The sequence below is a fragment of the Spermophilus citellus genome (genome assembly GCF_964194105.1).
Source record: "Spermophilus citellus genome assembly, chromosome: 5".
NCBI classification, from domain to species: Eukaryota; Metazoa; Chordata; class Mammalia; order Rodentia; family Sciuridae; genus Spermophilus; species Spermophilus citellus.
Genome location: NC_138186.1, coordinates 157,523,870 through 157,549,765, shown reverse-complemented (window position 1 = coordinate 157,549,765; position 25,896 = coordinate 157,523,870). Strand labels below are relative to the sequence as shown.

The window sequence follows — 25,896 nt, the reverse complement described above, 5'->3', positions numbered from 1 at the left end:
TATACCTATTGTGTTGTCTCCAGGACAATGGAGTATTCCAGTGTTTCTTAACTAATTTTTAAGAGATGTGTAGTAATAATTTTAACAAAAATATGTAATAGCCTGGCCTAAACATAGAAAATGTATTTGAAGATCTAGAGAGGAGATTTATGCAATAAAACCCTTTGAAAATTAATTGGGACTGGGAGTGTGGCTCAGTGATAGAACCTGTGCTTAGCAAGTGGGAGACCCTGAGTTCAATCCCTAGAACAAAAATTTAAATTAAAAAAAAAAAAAGTAATCACCCAGACCAAAGTAAAGCAGTATCTATTTTTCATTTTAAACTGATTGGCTTATCTAAGGCCTCTTCCTGCTGTTATTTAAATATCTTCTTTATAGAATTCTTATGGGGATGGTAGTAGCTCCATTGAAGATCAATAATGGGACAGACACTTTTGGGGGAATGGAGAAAGGGAAAGTGGAAATATAACTGTAGTAATTAGAAATTTGGGTATAGCAACGTTACTTTAAACACTTGTTCTAATTTCACTTGGCAGTTTAAGTTCCATGTTGTGGATATGATTCTTCAGTTCAACCTAAGTAGCAGATACAAAGCAATGAGACTGAGAAGTAAAATTGTTAAATCTTTTTCTGAGTTATTTTGCTTTTTATGTCTGATTCTTGGCATTACCAGGAGTATTTAAATTTGAGCTGTGGGCTGGGATTGTGGCTCAGTGGTAGAGTGTTCGCCTAGCATGGATGGGACCCGGGTTCGATTCTCAGCACCACATAAAAATAAAGGCATTGTGTTGTGTCCATCTACACCTAAAAAATAAATATTTTTAAAAAATAAATTTGAGCTGTTACAATAGCTTGCTAATAGTGGACTTTTCTAGATTTTATTAACCAACAGTGCTCACAAAGTGATTATTTTACTGGTAACTCTTAACTCTTTCTGCATTTCCTTGACAGGATATATACAGGGAAATGGGGTTTGGTCATTATGAAGAGGATGAAAGCTGTTGGGAGAAACAAAAGAGTGAAAAGAGAGATCGACCTCAGAACCGAAGTCGCAGCCGATCTCGTGAGAGGGATGGCCATTACAGTAACAGTCATAAGCCCAAATACCAAACAGATCCTTATGAAAGAGAAAGGAGTAAAAAGAGGGACCGAAGCAGAAGTCCAAAGAAGTCCAAAGACAAAGAAAAATCTAAGTACAGATGAAAGATGAAGAATCAGAAATGAGTGGCTGACGTGCTTCTCGACTTAAACAGATGTTTAGATGTTGTATCAAAGCAGTTAAAGACTGTGTGTTCGTTTTCATTCTAGGATTATGGCCCTTTTAGATTAATACTGATGGCATAGGGCACTGAGAGATAAAAAAATTGAACATTTCCTGTGCATTTTTTTTTAACACTTAATTTTATTGTTATACAGAAATGGCATAATTCATTTTTGTCTTTCACAGTTTTACTCTTTTTTAAAATGAAGTCTTTCATATTATAAAAATGCATAAACATGTATATATAAGGTATAAGGAATAATAAATATAAGTAGCTGTATACCCCTCAGCTAGCATAAGAAATAGAACATTGCTTACATTTAACATATATGCCCTGTCCCTCTCAAGTAATTATTATTCTGAGTTTTGCGTTTGTCATTCTCTTGCTTCTTGGTGTAGTTTTACAACATATGTATGTATCCCTAAATGAAATGTTAATTTTGTGTGTTTTTGAATTTTATATAAATGGCATAATTATGTTTACTTCTGTGACTTTTTTTCAATTAGCATTTTTTTCAAAGACTTCATTTTTATTGCTATGTAGTGTTGTATGGATATATATACCATAACTTATCCATTCCTTTGCTAATGGATATTTGGGTTTTGTTTGCTCTTTTTGTTTGTGCTATTGAGGCAGTGCTGCTATGAACATTCTTTATCTGGGAGTGATATCGCCAGGTCATGTGGTTTGAGAATCTTATCTTTACAAGATAAAGCCAAATTTTATTCTAAGGGGGTTGTCCCAATTACACCCCATCAACATTATTTTGTCCTGTTATCTTTGTTTTACATTTCCAATAGTTCTTACTTTCAGACCTGAAACCTTACCAGTCTAGTGGATGTTAAGTGATACTGTGATTTCCATCCAGAAGACTTATATTATTCCTGTCTTTGTTCTTTTATATGTAAGTTGTCAGTTTTTTCCCAGACTGCTGTTCTCTTTATCACTGCATTTGAACAATTTGATTTTGATGTACTTGGTATAGTTTTGTTCACAATTCTTCTGCCAGTATTTACCTATGGATTTATGGTTTTCACCAAATTTAGAAATTGTTTGGTATTAGTCCTTCAATTATGTTTTTCTGTTCCTCTCTTCCTCTTCTCCTGGGGTTCCAGTTACCTGTATTTTAGGACACTTGAAGTTGTCCCATAGCACACAGATGCTCCCTTCAGCTTCTTAGTCTTTTTCTGTTTCATGTGAGGTAGTTTCCATTGCTGCCTCCTCATGTTCATTAATGTTTTCTTCTGAGAAGGATCTAGTCATTTCATCCCATCCAAAGAATATTTACCTTAGACGTTACATTTTTAATCTTTAGAAGTTTCTTTCTTTTTTTTTTTAAAGAGAGTGAGAGAGAAAGAGAGAGAGAGAATTTTTTAATATTTATTTTTTAGTTATCGGCAGACACAACATCTTTGTTTGTATGTGGTGCTGAGAATCGAACCCTGGCCGCACGCATGCCAGGTGAGCGTGCTACCGCTTGAGCCACATCCCCAGCCCCTTTAGAAGTTTCATTTGTGTCTTTTTCTGTCTTCTCTCTCTCTTTTTTATGGGTGGAGTGGTAATGAAGAATTGAACTCAGGGGCACTCAACCATCCCCAGCCTTGTTTTGTATTTTAGAGACAGGATCTCACTGAGTTGCTTTAGTGCATCACTTTTGCTGAGGCTGGCTTTGAACTCTCCTACCTTAGCCTCCCAATCCACTGAGATTACAGGCATGTACCACCGTGCCCGGCTATAGTATATTTTTAATAGCTGCTTTAATGTACTTATTCATTCTCTACCCTCATTCCCTACCTCCATTGTACTATTGGGTTAAAAAATACAAAGAACAACAACAAAAAAAGTTACACATTCTGGAATTATTTGATGGAATCTTCATGGTCCCCTCTAGTCTCTATTTTCTGTAAATGAAGTTAGGTGTAGATGTATAATTAGAGAATTAGGTTATACATTTTAGGCAGAACATTTAGAATTTGATAGCAGATGTATCAACCTTTTCCCTCTGTGTTTTGTGCTTTTGTATTCTGTTGAAGAAATCTACCAGAGCTGGAGGTATAGCTCAGTGATACTGAGTGTTTGCCTAGCATACATCAGGCCCTGGGATCAGTCCCCAGTGCCATGAAAAAAAAAAAAAAAAAGATAAAAAAGAAATTACTTATTCTATAGTAATAAAGATAAATTATGTTCTAAAAATTATAAGGCTTTGTATTTTTACATTTAAATCTATATTGAATGTGTGTGTGTGTGTGTTTTATGATTCAGGGATCCAAATTCACTTTTTACATTAGTTTTTTTTGTTGTTGTTGTTGTTTGTTTGTTTTTAACATTTATTTGGATATAACCAGTTGCCTGAAGCCCATTATTGAAAGCTTAGTCCATTCTCTGTTGATCTACAGTTCTATTTGTATATGAGTTTCTTTTTATGTGTGGGTTTTATTTCATGGGGTCACCATTCCTTTGGTTTATTGTCTGTCCCAGAGCCAGTACCAAACACATGTATTTCTATGACTTAACAGAAAGTCTCAGTATTTAAACAGGTCCTTCTATCTGTTAGGAATGGCTTAACTCTTCATTCTTTATAACTTTAGAACCATCTTATCAAGTTTCCTGAAGAATTCTATGGGGACTTTAATTGCATTAGTATTAAAATAGTCGATTACTTTCAGGAAAAAATAATCTTTATAATATTGAATCTTTCTATTCATTAAGCTACATACTTCTCCATTTAGTTCTTAGAATTTTCCTAATAAAGCTTTTGATCATCTAGGTTGGATTTATTCTGTTTCCTTTTTTAAAATGTGCTATTGTAAATGGCATCTTAAAAATAAATTTTTGGTTTGCCGACAAGTTGTTTTTTTGATTACTACTCATATTCAGCCATTTCACTCAGTTTTTTATATTTAAAATTTGTAGGGTGGGGCTGGGTATGTGGCTCAAGTGGTAGCGCCTGGCATGCGTGCGGCCCGGGTTCAATCCTCAGCACCACATACAAACAAAGATGTTGTGCCCGCCGAAAACTAAAAAATAAAGATTAAAAAATTCAATCTCTCTCTCTCTCTCTCTCTCTTTAAAAAAAAAAAATTGTAGGGTTTGGGGGTCTATTATGTGGACAATAATATCTACAAATAATGACAGTCTTTTTTCTTTGCTAATTATTTAAAAATTTAAAAATAACTTTTTTGTGGTAGTGTTATGGTGCTTTCTGGCAAAAAAAAAATCTAGTATAATGTTGAATAGGATAGTGATTTCTTATTATTTTAGCAGGCTAAAATTTCCAATACAGTGATGAAAAATGGCCTGCAATTTTTTTGTTATTGTTTTTGTCTAGTTTTAATGTCCAAGTTATAGAATGAGGTAGGGAATGCTTTTCGCCACCACCCTTCATCTGGAAAAGAAGAAAAAGACTTAAATTATCTGTTTCTTAAACGTTGGATAGAATTTGCCTACAAAATTATCTGAATGTTGTATTTCTTTTTGTGAAATTCTCAACTCTTGTTACATTTTAATGATTGTGAATTATTAGCCTTTCTATGTCTTTAGTGTTAGCATTTTGGTGATTACATTTTTCTGGGAATTTATCATATTCATTGAAGTTTTTAGGTTGATCGACTCACAGTTGCTCATAGATTTTTACCATCCCTTTATTTTTACATTACTGATTTAGTATGCCTCATAAATAGCATATAGTTTTAATCTAAACTGATGATTTTAATGCATTGTAATGTTTACTGATACATTTGGATGTGTACTGATACATTTAGATAGTTCTTTATTTTTGTTTGTTTTTGCAATGCTGGAGATCAAATCCAGGGCCCTGCACATGCTAGGCAAGCACCCTACCACTGAGCTACATCCCTAGCTGGTAGTATTCTCGTAGTACTTGCTGGCTATCTCATTTTGTACTTTTTCTGGCTTCCCCAACCCTATTTTCTTTTAAATTAACTTAAAAATTATGTTAGTTCAACCCATTTGAGAAATTGCTTTTCACTTTCACCATCCATACTTAACTCATTAAAACCCAATTTTTCAATTCTATGAATATTTCAGTGAAATTAGCACAGGCGCATTAAAATAGGTTAGAAATCATAATCTAAAACTTACATATTCTTTATGTATATCCATAAATAACATACTCACATACATATGCAAATAATTTTTTAATTTTTTTTTTAGACGTAGATGGACACAACACAATGCCTTTATTTTTACGTGGTGCTGAGGATCGAACCCGGGTCCCACCCAAGCTAGGCGAGCACTCTACTGATGAGCCACAATCCCAGCCTCAAATAAATATATTTTTTAAATGTTCTAATCATTCTATTTTCTCAAAAGATTAGAACTCTAAAAACACATTAAACCACTATACGTGGTATATTTGTTGCTCAGTTTAGGTATTTATCTGTGCCCCACATCTAGGATGATAGAACTTAATATGTTTACCCTCTAGGGATTGAACTCAAGGGCACTCATCCCCTGAGCCACATCCCCAGCCCTTTTATGTATTTTATTTAGAGGCAGGGTCTCACTGAGTTGCTTGATGCCTCACTTTTGCTGAGGCTGGCTTTGAACTTTCGATCCTCCTGCCTCAGTCTCCGAGCCTCTGGGATTACAGGTGTGCGCCACCATGCCTGACTTTCTTTCAACTTTTGTGCTACCATCAGTATTTTAGTTTGGACTTTTTTTTTTTTTTTTTAGTTTTTATTTTAGTTTTTTTTTTTTTTTATTTTAGTTTTCGGCAGACACAACATCTTTGTTTGTATGTGGTGCTGAGGATCGAACCCGGGCCGCACGCATGCCAGGCGAGCGTGCTACCGCTTGAGCCACATCCCCAGCCCCTAGTTTGGACTTTTGATTTTTAATATTAAAATTAGTTCTTGTGACTATTACTATTTTAATTCAGATAATTGTTTAGATTTACCCATGTGTTAAATGGTTTCTGTACTCACCATTTTTGCATCTCTGACCTTTCACCTAGGATAATTTTCATTTTTTCTGAAGTATATTCCTTTAACAATAATCTGTTGATTATAAACTCTTAGTTTTATTTATCAAAATGATTTTTTTAATTCAACCATGTTTTTTAAAGTTGATTTTCTGTATTTCCCAAAAATTTACAGTTATTCTTTTTTCAGTACTTTGAAGGTATCATTCAACTGTCATTTCCCTACTTTGAAGGTATCATTCAACTGTCATTTCCCTTTTTATTTCTGTGAGAATTCTGTTGTCATTCTTAGTGTATTCTTTTGGGTGTAATGTAACTTCTTCTGGCTGCTTTTTTATTTTTAATTACATTTTTAATTTTAAAGATAATTGAAGACTTACATGCAGTTATAAGTAATACAGAGAGATTCCATGTACCCTGTACCTAGTTTCTCCCAGTATGAGATCTTTCAAAAGTACAGTACAGTGAGCAGCCAGGATGTTGGCATTGACAGAGTGAAGACACCAAACATTTCCTTCCCTGTAAGAATCCCTCATGTTCCTGTTCCCTGCCACTTCTATTTCTTCCTTAACTTCTGGCAACCACTAACTCATTTTCCATTTCTATAATAGTGTCTGTTCAAGAATTTTTATGTAAATGGAATTATCTAGTATATAGCCTGATGGGATTAGCTTTTCTTTTTTTCATTCACTCATCCTAATCAATTCCCCAGAGATTCTTACAGATTATTGCATGTATCAATAGTTTCCTTATGTTTATGGCTGAGTAGGATTCTATGATATGAATATACCACAATTTATTTAACCATTAAAGGACATCTGGGTTGTTTACACTTTGGAACTTTTTTTTTTTTTAGTTTAAGAGTATATGGGCTTTTAATATTATCACCATAATTAATAACACAGTAAATAGGTTTTCACAACATTAGAAGGAACCTAAAGTTAATAAAATATAACCTGTGTGTCATGTTTGATAGGACCTAAGGAAAAGGGCTTCCTTAGACATTGGATTTCCCATAAAGCATAGGGGCCAAGTCCTTATGTATGTCTGATCAGAAGTATGTCTACAGCAAAAGACAGGCTTGAGATGGGGAGAAGGAACAGGAAGGAATACTGAATATCAGGGAACTTTGAGTAATGTCAATAAACCTTATGATTCTACCTTCACAATCCAGGAATACTCCTATTTGGCCAGAAGGCCTTGGTACGTACTGAAGAACAAGTAGGGAAGGTGGTAGAGAGTGTAACAGTACCCTCCTTAACATACCCAAGGAGAAAGAGCCCCTCCACCTCATCCATCTTGTCATCCCTGTTCTCTTTCCAATAATTACAGATTCTAAAAGCTCACTTCCAAGAGTCTCCCACATCCACCTCCCAGTAATATCTTCCAGTGGCAAAATTCTGAATACCCCGACAAGAAAGCATTCTGATGTTGGAGTGATCCAGGAGGCACCTTGAGGATCACACCCAACAGTCATGCTTTCAACTCTCCATACAGGAAGACATAACTGTTGGCTCTCTTGGATACAGAGTAACAGAGTAGTATAACTCAGAAGCAGTTGAGCCTGTCGATTATTCCAGTGGTGGGCCCTGCGCTGAGTTCTGGACTCACAGGCTGGGCTACATACAGCTGCGTGGATTCAATCCTGTGCAGTGTGTCTCCAAAGGCCTGGTCTATGGCGTATGTCCTTCAGCTCTTCATATATTTCTCTTAACATCTCCTTTACATGAGCCATTCTGAGTTTACTTTCTTTGAATTGCTGAAAAATTTCCTTGCCCTCCTCTTCTAATCTCTTTAAATGATGCCATTCTTCCTCATGGGAAAATGGGTACACTTTGGAACTTTAATAAAGCTGCTGTTGTTTGTGTGTGAACATAGTCCTCATTTTTCTTGGATAACTTCCAAGGAGTGCAATTGGTAGGTCATATGGTAATTGTATATTTAGATTGTTAAGAAACTGCTGAACTATTTTCAGGAGTGGGTTATAAACCCATTTACAGTTCTAGCAGCAATGCACAAAGCAATCCAGTTTCTCTTCATCTTCACCAGCATTTTGTGTAGTCACTGTTTTACTTTAGGGACCCTGATAAGGAGGATGCATGTGTGTGTGTGTGTGTGTGTGTGTGTGTGTGTGTGTGAGATTTGGATCTTAATCCATTTAATTGCTAATGATGAACATTTTTATACTCTTTTTGCCATCTGCACATCCTGTTAGGTAAAATGTCACTTTATGCTATTTGGATTGAGTGTGTAGGAATTACTTTTGAGTTTTTAGAGTTCTTTATATATACTAATTCTTTGTCATATATTATTTGCAAATATTTTCTCTCATTGTGTGGTTTGTCTTTTTATTGCCCCTGTCAATCTTCTAAACAGTCTTTGCAGAACAATATATTTCAATTTTGCTGATGTTCAGGGAGCTTTGTGTTTCGTTGGTTTTGTTTTTCAGGACTGGGGATCAATAAGGGATTCAGAAATGCTAGGTAGGTGCTCTACCACTGAACTACAGCCCCAATCCTTTGTAGAAATTTTTATTATAAGAAGCAGCCTCACAGGATGGTGAGGGAGTTTTCTTTTGATAATATCCCCTGGGAGGACTTTGATGGATTGTGCTGATTGTGCCCAAAATAAGAACTCAGCCTAGTCCTCGCTCCAGAAGTTTTTGTTTTTAAAGTTAAAAGTTTTTCATAAGTCTTACATTTCGAATGTTTTTTTCTAAAATTTTAGTAGTTTGACAGTTCTTAACCCATTTCTGAAGCTTGTGTATATTTGCTGATGAACACCCACTTGCACCATTTGTTGAAAAGAATGGCTACTTCTAAGGTTTTTTCTTTGTCTTTGGCATTCTAGAATTTCACTATAATGTGTGAAATTCTAACATTTATAACATTTAAAGTTGAGACAAAGGAGAATGTGGTTTCTGAAGAGATTAACACTATTAGAAAGAAGCTAAGTACTTGGCACTGGGACAATACAAAAATACCTTAAGGGTACAGTAATTGGCCAGACTTCTGTCATCATGGGTTTATGGATCTAAAGGTATAAACTCACTTGAAATACTTTGTTTGGAGAAGGGTAGATTTTGTTATTTTGTTCCTAATCCCTTTCCTCATCCCCTTTTTCGGCTTCCTGGCTACATGAAGTGAGTGGCTTTGCTCTGCCATCTGCTTCTTGCCATGAGGTTCTGCCTTTCCACAGGCCTAAAGTGACAGGATGAAGCAACATAGATTAGAACTTCTGAAACTCTAAGCCAAATTCAATATTTCTTCCTTTTAAGTTGTTTTTCTCAGGTATTTTCGTCACAGTGAAGGAGAGCTGACTGACACCTCCTGCAGCCACCAACTCAGTCTTTAGTCAGACACATAGGACAGGGCTTCAGGAGACAGCCTCATCTCCTTATTGTCACTCAGTGCCCCTCCAGACCACCCTGGAGGCTGAGAGTCCACCTTTGTTTGCCTGGCATAGCATAAACTCCCTGCATTGTCCACCATGTTCAGCAGTTTTCCTATCTTCTTGCAAACAAAATGAAGGGCATGCTCTTAGTTGAGTAAAACAAGCCAGTGGCCAAGTAAAACAAGAAGTGGGCACCCCCTTTCTCCACAGAAAAGCCCTCTTCACCATGGCTGATTTTAGGACTGTCAGAAAAAGAGTCTCTGCAAAAGAGTCCAATGTAGATAAACTTCCTATTTTCTTGTCACCCTGTTTACTTGGCCACTGGCCAAGAAGACACTAGCACTCCAGGTGTTGGACACCCCCTTACTAGTTTTCACAAACATATCCAGTATAGTACTTAGAAGAAATGTGCAAACAAGGCCTCTGGCTTTGAGCTGGGCTTCACAGAGATGTCTACATTTTTAAGATAAGTTACAAATGGGCTCCATGGTAACAGCTGGCAGGGGGAGGAAAGAAAGGGGAGAAGAAGCTCTCCCCTTCTCAGGTGTTGTCCTTGAAGAGTTAATTGCCCATAACAGTGAAAGAAATAGCTGCTTTTATGTGAACTTCTGCAGACTGTGCCCCTCCCCTTACACACTGAGTAGAAAACTCTGAAACTCCCTGAACTCGGGTTCAGGGGATTGATTGATTTCAGCAAAGGCTGTACCCTCTGAACCTGGCTGCAGCCAAATAAAACTGTTTCCTGCTATCTTCGGTGCCTTGCCTCGTTTGTCCCTACAACACCACTACATTGGTCCAGATGCTTTTGCTTACGTATCTGGATTTCAACTCACTCATTGGTAACTGGGCCCCCCTTCTCCAGGAACAGCCCTTCTCCCCCCAACACCAGCAGTCCTCAGGTCCTTAACTCTGCTGCCAACCCAAAGCCACTTTCTGGTTTCTTTGGAAAACGTCAGGCACCCATTGGTGTCTCACTCAGCACTGGGTGAGCCATTCGAAACCACCTCCTTCTTTATTTTTCTAAGCAGAACTTCCTCACATCCATCAGCTGATTCTTATGAAGTGGACCCTGGCCTGGACACTGGCCTGCCTGCAGAAGTTCTATTTCCTTGAGAGGCTGTATGTTCAGGCTGCCCATTAAAATGAGGCAGGAAAAATTTAAAAATACAAATTCCTGAGCCCCATCAGGAAACAACGGAATCAAGCATGATGGGGTGTGGGGGGTGGTGGTGGCAAGAATCTGTGTTTTCAACAAGCTTCACTGGCCATTCTGCCTTGCAAAGCTTTTCTTGTGTGACATCCCAGCTCTTGTTGGGAAGCTGTGTTGTCTGAGGCCAGCTGTTGACTATTTCTCGAGCTGAAGGAATACAGAAATAATCACTCTTTTGAAGTGGTAGGTTTGATTGGCAGATGAGGTATGGCCCCACCTAGAGACAATGCTAATGAAGTGTTATTTATTCCTATTACAGAACATTAGCTGAGTTCATTTTGAGGGCTTGGTAGGGAGGAGGAAAGAAAAGAGTGTGTTTTCAACTGCAGAACACACTTGTATTTTGAATCGTCTCGGTGCTCCCTCTACCTCCTCATCCCCCACCATTCTTTTCAGAAAACAAACTCTACAAACTTCCTTATCCTTAGAGGATTCAAATCTAAAGCCTTCTTTCGGAACAGAGCCAAAGCAGAAAACACACTGTCCCCAGGAACAATGAGCCAATTCCTCTGTTTGCAAAATGGTCTAAAATGAGTCGTTTAGGAAACATGAATACATCTGATCTTGCAAACATTTCACATCAGGGGAAAGTGCACATGAGTTCAAAAAGAGAGTTGTGTTTAAAACAAAAACAAAAACAAAACAAATCCTTGCTGTGAATGAGGCTAAGAAAGCCAACCAGAGAGGTCTCCGCTGGCATCATTCAAGTCTCAAGAAAACTAATCTCACCAAGCTGGGAGTAGGGCCAGGGTCCAGAAGGGTCGCTCACGATTTGTGACTTCATATTGAGCAGGGGCCATTAGCTCTTAGTGTCCATCAATATCCTCTTTAGGCAGACGACATTCACACATGCCCCCATGGACTTGTGAGCTGCAGCCTCTCGCCAACTGCTTTCAGTTAGGGTTAGTTATGTGTGTTCATAGGGTCTCCAATGAGTGGGGGTGGGGGGCCACTTTTCTCTTTCCCTTCCAGCTTATGATCTAAATATACCTATGTATCCTAAATCCAGTGAAATACATAATAACACATGCCTTTTCTGAGCAAGACACCTGCGCAAAGCCCCACTGACACCAAGATGAATCTAGGCCAGGGACAGCCCCTGGGGCCTGTTCTGTGCCTGGTGGGTCATGGCCCCCCCACTAGCCATGACTCTGGGGCCTCACATCTCTCCGGGAAGCCTTTACTCTGCCATGAATGACGAGAGGAGCGCTACAGTCACTAAGGCACAAAGCAGCAGCAACTAGGATATCAAAAAGACAGACACAAAATTCCAGAGGGCAAACGGTGGGGGGGGGGGGTCAACTTGCCAGCCTGTGCTCCTCTCCAAGTTCCAGGAAGACAGCCATGTTGGTGGCTCTGAGGAAGGCAGGGGGTGGAGCGTGTTCCAGGTGGAGGAACCATTCTAAGTCCCAGACACTGGCCAAGAGGTGAGCCCAAACCACCAGACACATTTGGGAGGGCAACTGGCACTGCTCAGAGAGACCAGAGGCCCCGTGGGAAGGTGGTGGCAACCCTGCTGCCAGGTGGGCTGTTCAGGGGTGATAGGGTGCCCCCAGGAAGAAGCAGAAGGGATCACTGCCACACTTGTTTTCAGGGTCCGAGAGAGGCCCCAGGAACTCGGCAAGGAAGGTCGACTGATGGAAAACCTTCAGGGACACTACCTTGGGGTTCAGAACTGGCACTGTCAACCCAGGGGTGGTGCCCTAAAGCATGGGGGTCAGGGAAGGGCAAAGAGTTCAGACGGGAATGCTCTGGGGGCTTGAACGTGCCAGGAGGCCCTGAATATACACACCTAAAGCTCCAGATCGTGAGTGGGGGATATGCTGGGCAACCCAGGCCTGATCCTCCTGCCATCAGCCCTTCTGGGGTAAAAGCCAGTGCCTGCCCATGTTGGAGACCAGGGGTCATGGATTGCAGTCTTGGCCATGTTGTGCACCTGTCATACATCCTGGCCCACCCCCCCGGATCGCCAAAGCACACAGAAACAGAAGGCCAGAGGGGTCTGGGTTCCTCAGCTGAGAGTTGGCAAAATATCAGAAAAAAAAAAGGTCTGTTATGAAGGTCCCCATCTATACCCCCATCGCTGCAGAGCTGGGGACAACTCCTGCAAATGTTTTTTTCCTAGCCTAGTCTTTCTCTGATGGTGAGCCCTTCAAGTCCCTTTGCTTTATATGAAATCTTAGATTTACCTTCCCAACTCCTTCAGGTCCAACACTTCACCTTTATCACTGGCCCTCACCAAGGTGACCTGAAGCCCCAGCTCTACACACAGGGCCACCCTGGCTCATAGTTTGTTTACCATTTTGTATTTCTTGGTTTGCAAGATATGTCCGTGACTTGCAATCTCATTAATGCATTTGAAAGTGTGCTAGCTGTATTATACTTGGCATGAGGGTATTGTATGGGGGAGTGGTGGCTACGGTTCAGAATATTCAGTGCACTGTACTGCCCAGAGCAGATGTCTCTCCACTTAGTGTACATAATTTCTGGCCATCAATAGAAAAAAAAAAACCTTAACTAGATAAGAAATCCTGAATGTAGAAATAAAAATATCCTCCATTTAGAAGATTCTAGAATGTGGTCTGAAAGGATAAATGAGCAAGAGAGAAATGTTGGTTGTATGTGATGGAAGCAGTGAGAAGAAATATTGTTCTGACAAGAAACTCAAAATTAATACATTCAAGTTGGGCTTGGGGTGTAGCTCAGTTGGTGGACTGCTTACCTCACATGTATAAGGCCCTGGGTTCAATCCCCAGCACCACACACACACACACACACACACACACACACACACACACATAAATAAATAAATAAATAAAAATTAATACATTGAGTAGGGGAAAAATCAAAACAGTAAAGATTTCTGAATCTAGCATTTCAAGGAAAAGCTATGCTTAATTGCAAATTATGAGAAATTGGTTTTAACAAGCATTTGCATGGAAATGGTTACATGCATGAGAAAATGAGTTTAATCATAGTGTTTATCAAGTATCCTTGATGAGATCCAGGGATCTGTGGTAATCCTGCCAATATCTAGGGTAAAGTGACCACATTTCCTGTTTCTTTGATTTTGCTTTCTCTAGATTTTAGGTGAATTTCCCTGGGAACTGAATCCAGGACCTCACACATGCTAAACTACAGCCCAAGTGGCTAGGTGAACTTTTTTTTTTTTTTGTCCTGGGGATTAAACCCAGAGGTGCTTAACTAGTTGAACCACATCCTCAGCCCAACTCTTTTATTTTTTTATTTTTACAGGGTCTTGGTAAGTTGCTTAGGGCCTTGCTAAGTTGCTGAGGCTGCCTTGGAACTTGTGATCCTCCTGCCTCAGCCTCCTGTGCTGCTGGGATTACAGGCATGTCCCACCTCACAAGGCTTAGGGGAACTCTTTTTTTTTTTTATTGGTTGTTCACAACATTACAAAGCTCTTGACATATCATATTTCTTAGGGGAACTCTTAAACCAGGCATCAGTGATAATTCCTACCAACTAAAGCTGAAAAAATTGAGTCAGCTGTGGGTAGTCAGATTGTGTGTGTGTGGGGGAGGGGGTTAAAAATAGTTATTTTGAGTCTAAAATTGCTTGTCAATTATAACTTCACTGTGAAACTTCAGCTTAATTTTTCTTAGCAGTTGAATTTTCAAAGATTTTGATCAGACAATTAAAGGATAAACAAGAGAGAAACTTTATGTAGAGTCAGCAATCATACTTTCACAAATTCTTTTAATAAATTGGTTGTTCTTTTTTTACTGGAAGATATATTTCATCTTTGTTTTCCACTCATCATAAAAAATATTAATCTCAAGTTTGACATTTCTTACCCATTTAGGTTGAGTCACAAAGAATGCATAACAGACAGTAAAATCGAAATCACAGAAGTCTTACCTTTCGGTGACTGTTGCTACAAAAACTTGTTTTGATGGGAAATTTGAGAGAAGCTTGTGCTTCCTGTTGTTAAATGATAGAATGTGGAGATCCCCTTCATTTTCAAAATTGTCTCTTTAAAGCAAGTAACCTCAGGGACTCTTCTTGCTCATGGGGTAATCTTTATTCCTACCAATTTTGCCCACACAGGACAATGAGTAGGGGAACTGCTGAGGGTGAACAGTTTTATGTTTTTCTACTCCTATCCCTTGTTCATTGAATGAGGAGATGGGTAGGGCTTTTAAATGATATTTTGTGTGCGATTAACAAGTTGTATTGCTGGGACTAGGGCTGGTGCTCAGTGGTAGAACCCTTGTCTAGTATGCATGAGGCCCTGGGTGTGGCCTCCAGTACCAAAAAACGAAAAGAAAAAAGAAGGAAAGAAAGGAAAAAGAAAACCGATTGCATTGCTATTATTTATTTTACCTAGAAAAACCAGTTTGCGTTCTCTCTCTCTCTCTCTCTCTCTCTCTCTCTCTCTCTCACAAACACACACACACACACACAATTGCACATGGAGTAACACACTAGCAAAGAGAATTCGCATAAAAGGAGAAGTTAGAAAATTGCTGTGAATCTAGAACAAGACCACAATGACCTCTGGTTCCTGAAACAAATGTTTTGTTTTGTATTGTTTCCTTGATCTGGTAGAGAGTTTGGGATTCGCGCCAGAAATTTTAAGTCAAGAGCAAAGGCATATGAAGATCTGCAACCAGGAAGATGCAAAGGGAGAGCCATGTGAAGGTCTCACGGAGGCAGAGGACTTCAAAGAGAAATGAAGGCCAAAAGGAGGAGCAGATAGGGACGGGAAGGACACCAAACACTAAACTAAGAATCTCAGGTTCGATTTGTTGGATGGCAAAAAATTTGAGCATATTTCTTAGGGAGGAAGAGGCCCTGGGATAGTTGCAAATGTAACTCTGGGAGCTGTATAAAGGATCTTGGCCAAGGGCCAGCTCCACATTCCTCGGACAGCACTGAACATGATTCATTCAATATCTGCTCCACACGTACCCCCAGGCCCAGATTTCCATCAAAGCAGGCTTCCCAGAGATGAGAAATAATGTCTACACTGCATTTGGTGCAGTGCTAAAACACAGAATGGGCATCCCAACAATAATTCTAAAAAGTCATGCAGTCTTTGCCACATAATCACTCACTTATCATTACAGAAAACAGTTCCAATGTCTTTGGAATGGCCACAGATAGACGAGCTTTTACTAAAGCTTCTTTGATATGGTGTAAACAGGGTCGATGGAATTGCCTCGTCAAGGTGGTCTGTGCCACCTTAGTGGATCAGGTGGCAGAGGGCTAGTGCTAGCTTCCTGGGGACAGGTGCCTCATCAGACTCACCTCAGCACACCTGGCATGTAGGTAGTGCCTCACACATAGTAGAAGATGGCCTGGCACATACCACAGCCCCAGGCACCAGGAATAGACAGATCCTTGGGTGGCGGGATGTACTTCTAACTTCACCATGAGGGATGTTTCATTATTACTCAGATGATTATCTCCTAGTCACTGAGATCAAACAAAACAGAAACAGATATCCATGTCCTCCCTGACCCTGTGGCAAGGGCCACAGGTGCTTATGGGAAGTAACAAGAGAGATGTCACCACCCTGTCCCTCTCCCTGCACAACCCCCACTCCGCGGCACACACACAACTCTCTCTGGCCTGCCAGCCAATGCTTCAGGTCCAGGGGTCACTCCACAGCTGCCCCTCCTGGCACGGCAGGAGTGTGCTCAGCTGGACTGGATGGTTCCCACAGCTCAGAGCTCTGAGGGAAGGTGTTTTGATGTGGAGAAGCACATTCATTTCCCAGGGCTGCCATAACAGATGACCACAAACCAGGTGACTAAAAACAACAGAAGAGCATTCTCTCACAGTTCTGAGGGTGAACAGTTTTATGTTTTTCTACTCCTATCCCTTGTTCATTGAATGAGGAGATGGGTAGGGCTTTTAAATGGTATTTTGTGCAATTAACAAGTTGTATTGCTGGGACTAGGGCTGCTGCTCAGTGGTAGAACCCTTGTCTAGTATGCATGAGGCCCTGGGTGTGATCTCCAGTACCAAAAAACGAAAAGAAAAAAGAAGGAAAGAAAGGAAAAAGAAAACAGGTTGCATTGCTATCATTTATTTTGCCTAGAAACACCAGTTTGCTACAAGGCTACAAGTCTGAAATCAGGGTGTAGCCAGGTCCACACTCCCTCTGAAGGCACAAGGAACGGACAGTTCCTTGCTGCTTTCTAGCTTCTGATGTGTTCCTTGGCTTACAGAAACATCACTTTAAGCTCCATCTCTGTCTTCATGTGACCTTGTTCTCTGTCTCTGTATCTATGTCTCCCCACTCCCTTCTCTTATAAAGACACAGTGGTTGTATTTATGGCCTACTCTAAACCAGTGTGACTGTGTTTTACCTTGACAATATCTTCAAAGACTCTTTAACTCCACATAAACTCACACAGATGGGGTGCGGGGGTCAGGACTGGAACATTTCTTTTAGGAGATACAATTCCATCACCACAGGGTTGAGGTGTTCACTCCGAGCTCAAGAAAATAACTTCTGCAGTACTTTGGCTGGAGATCAGCAAAGGTTTTGGGCTGGGCCTTAGTGCCCAGGTCCACTGATAGCTAAGACCCTTAGGGCTTCATCCTAACACAGGAGCAGCATCGATCATCCTCTCCCTCAACCTAGGATCTTCCACCTGCTTCCCACAGGCCTGGTGTCTTTTCATTCGTAGTCCCTCTACCTAGAAGCTGACAGAGTGTTAGCAGAGACCATCTCCTACCCTCCTCAGGGCTTTAGGAGTAAGAACTATCAATTCCAGAGATGGCAGATCCCTCAGAGTCAACTCCAGCCCATAAGAGCTACGCTTTATAGCAACTGCAGAGAGATTTTCCAAAAGCCACTTACTTGGGTTACATAGTCGCAGTCTCCCTCTTTAAGTAGAGGATGGCTCCAGGACCAAACACCCGGCAGGCGTTTGAGCCCTAGGTAAACCAGACACTGGACAATAGGGCCACAAACTCAGAAGCCAAGGTTGGACAAAGCATAAAGCAGGATGGAGAGTGCCCTGGAAGGTCGTTCCCTCCTCACTGTGGTTGGTGAGAAGGTCAGAGAGCCTCTGGGCTGAGCCAGTCTTTAGAAGGCCAGGCCCTTCCCTGCACCAGGGCCTGTTTCTCAGCCTTGAGCACTAGAAATAGCAAGCATTTTGTCTTAGAACCCAAACAAAATAGCCTGTGTGTGAAGGTTCATGCAATTAGCAATTCAATTAATTTTATTTATGTGAAAATGCTTCCTAAAAAAGCTTGTTGTTCTTCCTGAGCTGAGCTATTTCACCAAGAGCCACAGTCCCAGGCGTATGGACCATGTCATGCCTCCCTGGGCCTCTGAGTCTACTCCTGGACTTTCCCTCCACCTGGAGTGTCACAGAGCCGCAGATGTCTTCACCGGGTGCTCCAGCTCATCTTTTGAGGGCAAATGAGTCCTTGAGTCCTCCCCAGGATTCCTCAGCCTCTTTGTACTGTCAGGCTGTTTCTCTTTGATGGGGCTTTGGCAGCTGACCTGCCTTCTAGTTCAGCAGTTTCAAACAGGGGCCATTTCCCCCCCAGAACAGGACACTTGACAATGTCAGGGGACACTCTTTGTTGTCACAGTGAGAAAAAAAAACAGTATTATGGTAGCCAGTGGTAGGACAGGGAAGATGCTAACATCCTAAAAAGCCCAACGGCTCTTGAGGCTGAAGCAGGAGGATCGCCAGTTCAAAGCCAGCTTCAGCAAAAGCAAGGTGCTAAGCAACTCAGTGAGGCTCTGTCTCTAAATAAAATACAAAATAGGGCTGGAGATGTGGCTCAGTGGTTGAATGCCTTTGAGTTTAATCCCCAGTGCCCCTACCCCTCCAGAAAGCCCAGAAGAGCCCCCATGGCTTAAGATTACAATCACCCCTTCAGGTCCAGGGAGAATTGGTGCTGGGACATCTAAGGATGCTCAAGTCCCTTATATAAGTTGGCACAGTACTTGTATATAACCTATGTGCATTCTCCCATGTGCTTTTAGTCATCTCTGGATTACTTACAATATGTAATATGATGCAAATGCTGGGTAAGTAGTTGTTATAAGGTGCTGTTTGGGGGAATAACCAAAGAAGAAGTCTGTACATGTTCAGTTACAGACACATTTAGAAAAATATTTTCCATCCACAGTTGGTTGAATCTACAGATGTAGAAACGTGGATGCATTCAGCTTCAAATGTCAGTAGCACAGAGAGTGACAAGCCTTGTGCAGCCTGATGTTGACCATGTGACCGTGACTATTTGTGTACCATCAAGTTTCTACTCACTCAGGCAGAAACTTCATTCATTTGGTGATTATATTCTCAGTGCAGCGCATGGTGTGAAATCGCATTGTTAAGATAGTAAATGTACTGAAACAGCTGCTCTCCAATTGCTTCTCTGTGGTGTGGGCACACACACTCCTACTGTTGACTAGGAGGGTGTTTTGATTCTCTTCATAGTCTTCTGACAATTTTTCAGTGTTTCAGGGGTGTTAGACTTTGCCACATATGTTCTAGTAATCCTGTCTTCATTAAAACTTGTGCTTAATGGCTGGGGATGTGGCTTAAGTGGTAGCGCGCTCGCCTAGCATGCGTGAGGCACTGGGTTCGATTCTCAGCACCACAAAAAAATGAAATAAAGATATTGTGTCCACCTAAAACTAAAAAAAAAAAAAAACCCCCAAAACTTGTGCTTAAGGGGGTAGGAAGGATAGCAGAATGAATCACTATTACCCTATGTGTGTATATGATTACACAACCAGTGAAACTCTACATCACGTACACCCAGAAGAATGAGAAGTTATACTTCATTTATGTATGATGCATTGAAATGCATTCTACTGCAATGTATAACTAATTAGAACAAATTAAAAAAAACCCTTGTGCTCAAAAATGTTAACAGCCATCTATTGAGTACTGACCGTAGAAACACGCACTATTCTAAGCATTTTATGGCCTGAATGTAATTCTCCTTAACAGATGGATAAGATTATTGTCCTCATTTTACATATGAGGAAACTGAAGCATGAAGAAGTTAGATAAATGAGCTCAAGGTTACTCTGCTAATAAATAGCAGAAAAGTCCAAGTTCACAATCCCAAACTGCCTGTCATAAGCAGCTTAGGTTCTTTCTCAGATCATTCATCAAAATAAACTCTAGGTCATGATTAAAGACCTGATCATTATTTTTTTTTAAATGAAACTTTGCAACCTTAGACCAAATATAGGAAAATGTCTTTTCAACCTCAGGATAGGGAAAGATTTCTTAAATGAGATTTGAGGAGCACAAATTAGGAAGGAGAAAGTCAGTAATTTTGACTACACAAAAGTAAAAACACCCGAGGGACCCAAAACATCATAAACAAAACTAAAAGACACATGTTACACTGGGAGCAGATATTTGAAACATAAACAAAAAAGATAAGGGCTTAGTATGAAGAATACATAAAAGTTAAGACAAATCAAAATGTAAAAGGCTGACAATAGGCAAAGGGGAGGTGGAGGAAGGAAAGGGGAAAGTACATGTCCAACAACCAAGTGCAAAACTCTCCGGTTCACTAGCCAAGGAAATAGAGGTAAAATAACCTCAGTACAACCCTTCCAAGATGTCACATTGGCCAAAAGCAGAATGTCCCCCAACTCGCAATGTTGGCAGGACTTGGGAAACCAGGAACTTTCATGCAGTGCTGGTGGTCGTGTGAATGGAGAGCTGGGCAGTGATGGGTTAGGGTCAAAACTATGCACAGCCTAGTCACCACTACAAACACTGTTTGCTGATGCTGTAGGTAGGAGGCAGCCAATGAGGGACTCGCTGCCTAGGCCCACGATGGGCTCCTGGGGCTCCCTGGTGCATGTCTCTCTGCACGTACCTGCCTTCCTCCGTGGTGAGGGTCTATACCCACATGCTCACCATCCAGTCTCAGCACCTCTGGGCCACTTCATGAAAGCACCGACCTCAGTCTCACCACAAGGGCCAGAGTAGGCAGAAGTGGCTACTGGGCAGACCCAGTGCCAAGTCCAAACAGGGCAGAGGAGGCAAGTGTACGGGCTCACTCTCCCCCTTCCCTAGCACTGTTGGCACCGGAGAGCTGGAGCTCTGCGTCTAAAGACCACTCCAGGAGGGCAGTGGCCGCTGGAGCTGGAGCTGTCACCCTGGCTATCTTCATTTCTTGATCAAGTGGGCAACAAGTCACCTAAATAGTGCCTTAATTCATCTGGCTTCCCAGAGTCGTGGCGGCTGAATCATTCTAGCAGTGAGGGCATCCATAGATCCTAGATCAGACACTGGAAAGGACCTGGATGGCAGATCTTTTCTTTTCTTCTTTTTCTTCTTCTTCTTCTTTTTTTTTTTTTGTACTGGGGATTGAACTCAGATACTTAACCACTGAGCCACATCCCTAGCATTATTTTGTATTTTATTTAGAGATAGGGTCTCACAGATTTGCTTAGCACCTCACCATTGCTGAGGCTGGCTTTGAACTCGTGATCCTCCTGCCTCAGCCTCCCAAGCTGCTGGGGAGGGGTTATCCTTCATGAAGTGCATGGCAGCATGTCACTTGGCAGTCCCTCAGAGGACTTCTTCTTTGACTGGTTGCTGTCCTATACCTATACCTAAAAAAATTTCACATGTGTTTGAAAGACATCATCCAGGGACCCCATGTAAGGTTTCTTCCGGTTCTGTTGCTTTTTTTGGTTAGACAGAGAACATGGCTCTTGGGCAACACTCACTCACCTCCCCCATAGAAATGCCCACCTTGATTGAGATGAGGCTTGAGGCTACACACTAGCTTTTGCTTGGGCTTCCAGTGAAGGACGGGCATTTAGAGAGCACCCTGGCATTTCCTATGAGGCTGGAGCTGAAGATACTGTCTGCTAAGCTACTCAGCATTAGGATTTAGATTTCCCTTAAAATTTAACCCTGGGAAAATATTTATTTCTCTTGAAACTTCTACATGCTTTCTCTGGGATTTGAGAGCTTAGAGGCAACATAGATGGTCTGAAAAACATGTTTTGGGGGCCCAGTGACCTTGGGTTTCAATCATGACTCAATCACTTGCTGAGTAAATTTGGGCAGTGTGGGTCTCTGTCTCTACCCCAGTGTACACAATTTTTTTTTTCGAAATGGACATGGTTTTTCCTTGGGACATTTTGATGGAGTGTGTCAAATGTACTATAAATGGTAAACAAGTGGCAGTAGTTACTAGAAAATCTATTATAATGTCTCAATGCAGTGACTATTTTAATCTAGCTTTTTAGTAGGATGTTCTTTGCCTTCTAATGATTTCTGATTGCGCTCGAGGGTTATATTTTGTCTATCCCATTCTGTATGTGTTTGAATATTCTGGACTACTTCAACTCTTCTTTGGAGACAGATGGAATAAATAAAGTAGAGCAACCGATCCCAGCTGACTTGTACCATTCTTACTTCCTCGTCACCAGCTCCCTGGTTCTCATTTGGTATGACCCACTGGCTGGCTGAGTCCTTGGGTCAGTCACTGTTGGCCACCCTGTTGATTTAACAGCTGGGCTGTTGCATGGTGTGGTTGTGATCTTTCCTCTTAACCTGGGTATTGCCAAATTCAGGAACTAGACAGAGTTCTGTACTTGCTAAGGCTGGCAGCAAGACCAGCTGAAGAATGCCGTGGCCGGGTGGGCCTGGGTCAGACTTCACCTGCCCCAGGGAGAGAGAAGCAGCCACCTGATCCATGAAGGGCAGCAGCGAGGTGAGCCAACGAGTGAGTCCGAGGCCTGGTTCCTATTCCAAAGGACACTATGATTTGCTTGAGACTCCTCTCTTTGTGCCCCTGTCCCCTGTGCACACCACAGCCGTCTCTCTTCTCTCCTTTGCAAGTTGTCGTCTTGTGGCTGTGAGCACCAACTTTCCCTGGCAGCTTCTAGGAGCAGATGTTCTTCCCAGTTGGAGTCAAGAGTGGGAACCTGGAGCAGCAGTGCCTACCCTCAGATTGTTCACCTTTTCCTCTGGGACTCTCCTGACCTTCGTGTGTGTGTGTGTGTGTGTGTGTGTGTGTGTGTGTGTGTGTGTGTGGTGTGGGGAAGCAGGCTGCCACCCTCAGGGGAATTTGTTTTGCATGTAGTTGTTGAACTTTGATTCGGTGACTCATGCTGAGATGCAAACTTCTTTTCGAGTCCTCCTCCCTCCTCCCACATCTGATTGCTTTTTTCCTTTCCTTTTTTTGAACTCAAAGCTGAATTACCTTTGCAGGGGAACGTGACTTCTCGCACAGGAAGTGCAGCATTGGCATACAGTAGCTTCTACCAGTAGTGTGGACCAGGCCTGCTGCCCTCCTCTGACTCCAGGGACCTTTGGGGGAGCTGGGTCCCTTACTGGCTGGAGAGCATCAGCGTGAAGGCTTCAGGCGGCTGACAACCGGAGGGACACACCCTGCTGGTAAGTGCAAGTGCCCAGGCCATCAGTCAACGTGGCAGGCCCTGTGCAGACTTCAGCCAAGTGGGCGGGAGGAGAGAGTCCAGAATCTCAGGGCAAGAGGAGGGCAGGTTGGAGAGCAGAACTTGGGTGAATATTTTCCTGAACAATATGACTTCTCACACCTGAAATTATTTTAAGTGCTCAAAAAAACAAGGTAAGCATCTTTAATTTCCTTTAGGCACAAGTTTTGCTCAATTTTAGCAAAGATTTTTATGGGGGAATGATTAAGCTTTATAGTTAAGTAGACTGTTTGCAGGTGTTTTAACAAAGCTCTCGGTGTGTGTGTGGGGGGGGTGCTAATGGGGATTGAACCCAGGTGTGCTTACCACTGAGCATTATCCACAGTCCTGTTTTTTAAAATTTGAGCAGGGTCTCTCTAACTTGATGAGGCTGGCCTCAAACTTGAGATCCTCCCGCATCAGTCTTCCAGGTCTCTGGAATTACAGGCATTTCCCACTGCGCCCCGCAAGCCCTGTTTACAGATATGTTAATGTTATGAAATCAGAAGGAGTGGAATTCTTTTTACCCTGTCTCCATGCTCATGAAAGCATCGTCTGTCTAGAACTTGGTTCATAGGCCTCTAGTTTTCTGGGAGAAGGTAGTTCAGCTTTTTTGGGAGAAAACTAGATCCGGAAGTTTTGGCAGCAGCCCCAAACACTATTCTTCTAGAGGAGGGCTCTGTGGGCGTCAAGCAAGCTACTGAGAAAATTGAACTAAGTCTTAATTTGATTGAGGTGAAGATATTAGAAATCTCAGCTGAGCTACTAGAAATCTCAGCTTTGCCCCCATCCCCTGCAATTATGGACTTTTCTCACAGATGATCATCCTGCAGTCAAACCTGCCATGTGACTAGGTCAGGATGCAGAATGCAGTAGAGGTGCTCTGGGATGTGGATCAAGGTTGTAAATACCTGTGTGTATGCCCCTACACGACCTACAGCCACACAGGTGAGCAGGGGACTGGCTCTGAGGGGAAAGTGAAAGGCCAGGCAGCACATCCCCATTCTCCACAGCAGCCAAGAGGTGAACACAACCCAAGTGCCCATCGGTGGATGAATGATTGATACAATGTGTGCTGTACAGACCCAGCGAATTATTATTCAGCCTCTGAAAGGAAGGACATTCTGACATTTGCTGCAGCATGAATGAACCTCAAAGAAATTACACTAAGTAAAATAAACCACGACAAAAGAACAAGCGCTTTCTAATTGCACTGGTGGGACCTAAAGGGGCTGTGCTCATTGAGATAGTCCAGCAGTGGTCACTAGCCCTGATGGGCAGCCGGAGCGGGGAGGTACTGTTTAATGGGTCCGGAGTTTTGGTTTTGCCGGTTGTATTTTTGATAAATGCCATTCTGACTGGCATGAGATGAAATCTGAGAGTAGTTTTGATTTGCATTTCTCGAATTACTGGAGATGTTGAGCATTTTTTCATATATTTGTTAATCAATTGTATATCTTCTTCTGAGACGTGTCTGTTCAGGTCCTTAGCCCATTTATTAATTGGGTTTTTTTTGGGGGGAGGGGATGTTAAGTTTTTTGAATTCTTTATATGTCCTGGCGATTAGAGCTCTATGTGGCAAAAATTTGCTCCCAAAATGTAGGCTCTCTCTTCACCTCATTGATTGTTTCTTTTGCCAAGGAGAAGCTTTTTAGTTTGAGTCCATCCCACTTATTGATTCTTGATTTTATTTTTTGGTTTTGCAAGGTGAAGAGTTCTGGGGATGGTGGTGAGTTGTACAACTAGTTGTACTTAATGCTACAGATCTCGTACATTTAAAATTAGTTGGAGTGGTAAACTTTATGTTTGGCTATATTTTATCACAATTTTTGAAAATTTTAAAAATTACAAAAAAAAAAAAAAAAAAACCAAAAAACCCCAAAACAAAAAAACAGTTAAACCACCAGTCCTTTGGGCTGCAATCCTTGCCTGACTGTGACTTCCTCAAAATTGAACTGACAACTCCACTGAGAGCCTGAAGATCTGAGCTGAACCCCCAAACTTCTGCCTGGACTCTGCAGAGAAACTGGGAACACGCCACCGACTTAGAGGACTTCCAGCGGACCTAAGGTCATGGATTTAGCGCTGGCAGAGGCCACCCAGAACGGCGCTATGGCCTGAGGCGGCCGCTGGGGGGCGCCCTCCGACCTGGGCGTCAATCCTAACGGCCGGGTCTTTCCCATTGGCCAGCTGTGGGCCCCAGCTGTCAGCAAAGCCTGTCTTTTCCTGTTTCCTCAATTGCATTCTGAGGAATGAGGCAGCACATTCGGCTTCCCAGGGAGGGTGCGATTTCCTCTTGCAATCCAGGCGGCGCCGTGCACGTGGGCGCTGCTGGTTCTCTGCTTTCCTTTCCCTCTGTCTTCCTCTTTCAGTCAGTCAGCGCCCCAGACCTTTGGCCCAAGGTCCCCAACCTAGGTCAGCTGATTCTAGAAGAAACAGATCTGACCTGACTACCTTGTTCCACCTGCGAAATCTGCCCCACTTCCCTTGGCTGTCCTGATAGGTGGCTCTGAGTCAGGGCTCCACACCAAGTCCAGGGTGCGGTCGCCTTGACTGACCATAAGGAAGAAAGCCGTGGGATGCTGACCGTTGGGCCCGCTCATGAGGCAACCTTGAAGATTTGTTACTAATCTGCTGTTTGTGACTTCCAGTCAAGATTGAGGAA

General features: G+C 41.9%; 1 protein-coding gene and 1 pseudogene across 2 annotated transcripts in view; one reads left to right on the top strand and one right to left on the bottom strand.

Moving 5' to 3' along the window:
* The window catches only part of PPIL4 (peptidylprolyl isomerase like 4), a 41,872-nt gene extending 40,376 nt beyond the window's left edge, over positions 1–1,496 (top strand). Inside the window, exon 13 of the mRNA XM_081294805.1 lies at positions 952–1,496. Coding sequence (XP_081150931.1) covers positions 952–1,203 — 252 coding nt within the window. The 3' untranslated portion in view covers positions 1,204–1,496. The remainder of the gene's footprint in view (positions 1–951) is intronic.
* A 5,671-nt stretch (positions 1,497–7,167) lies between these two features.
* Positions 7,168–25,834, bottom strand: LOC308649526 (tripartite motif-containing protein 51-like; annotated as a pseudogene). The gene is made up of 3 exons: positions 25,696–25,834; positions 23,000–23,133; positions 7,168–8,017 (listed from the first exon to the last, which is right to left on the bottom strand). The product of its transcript is annotated as a tripartite motif-containing protein 51-like (transcript).
* Positions 25,835–25,896: the final 62 nt, after the last annotated feature.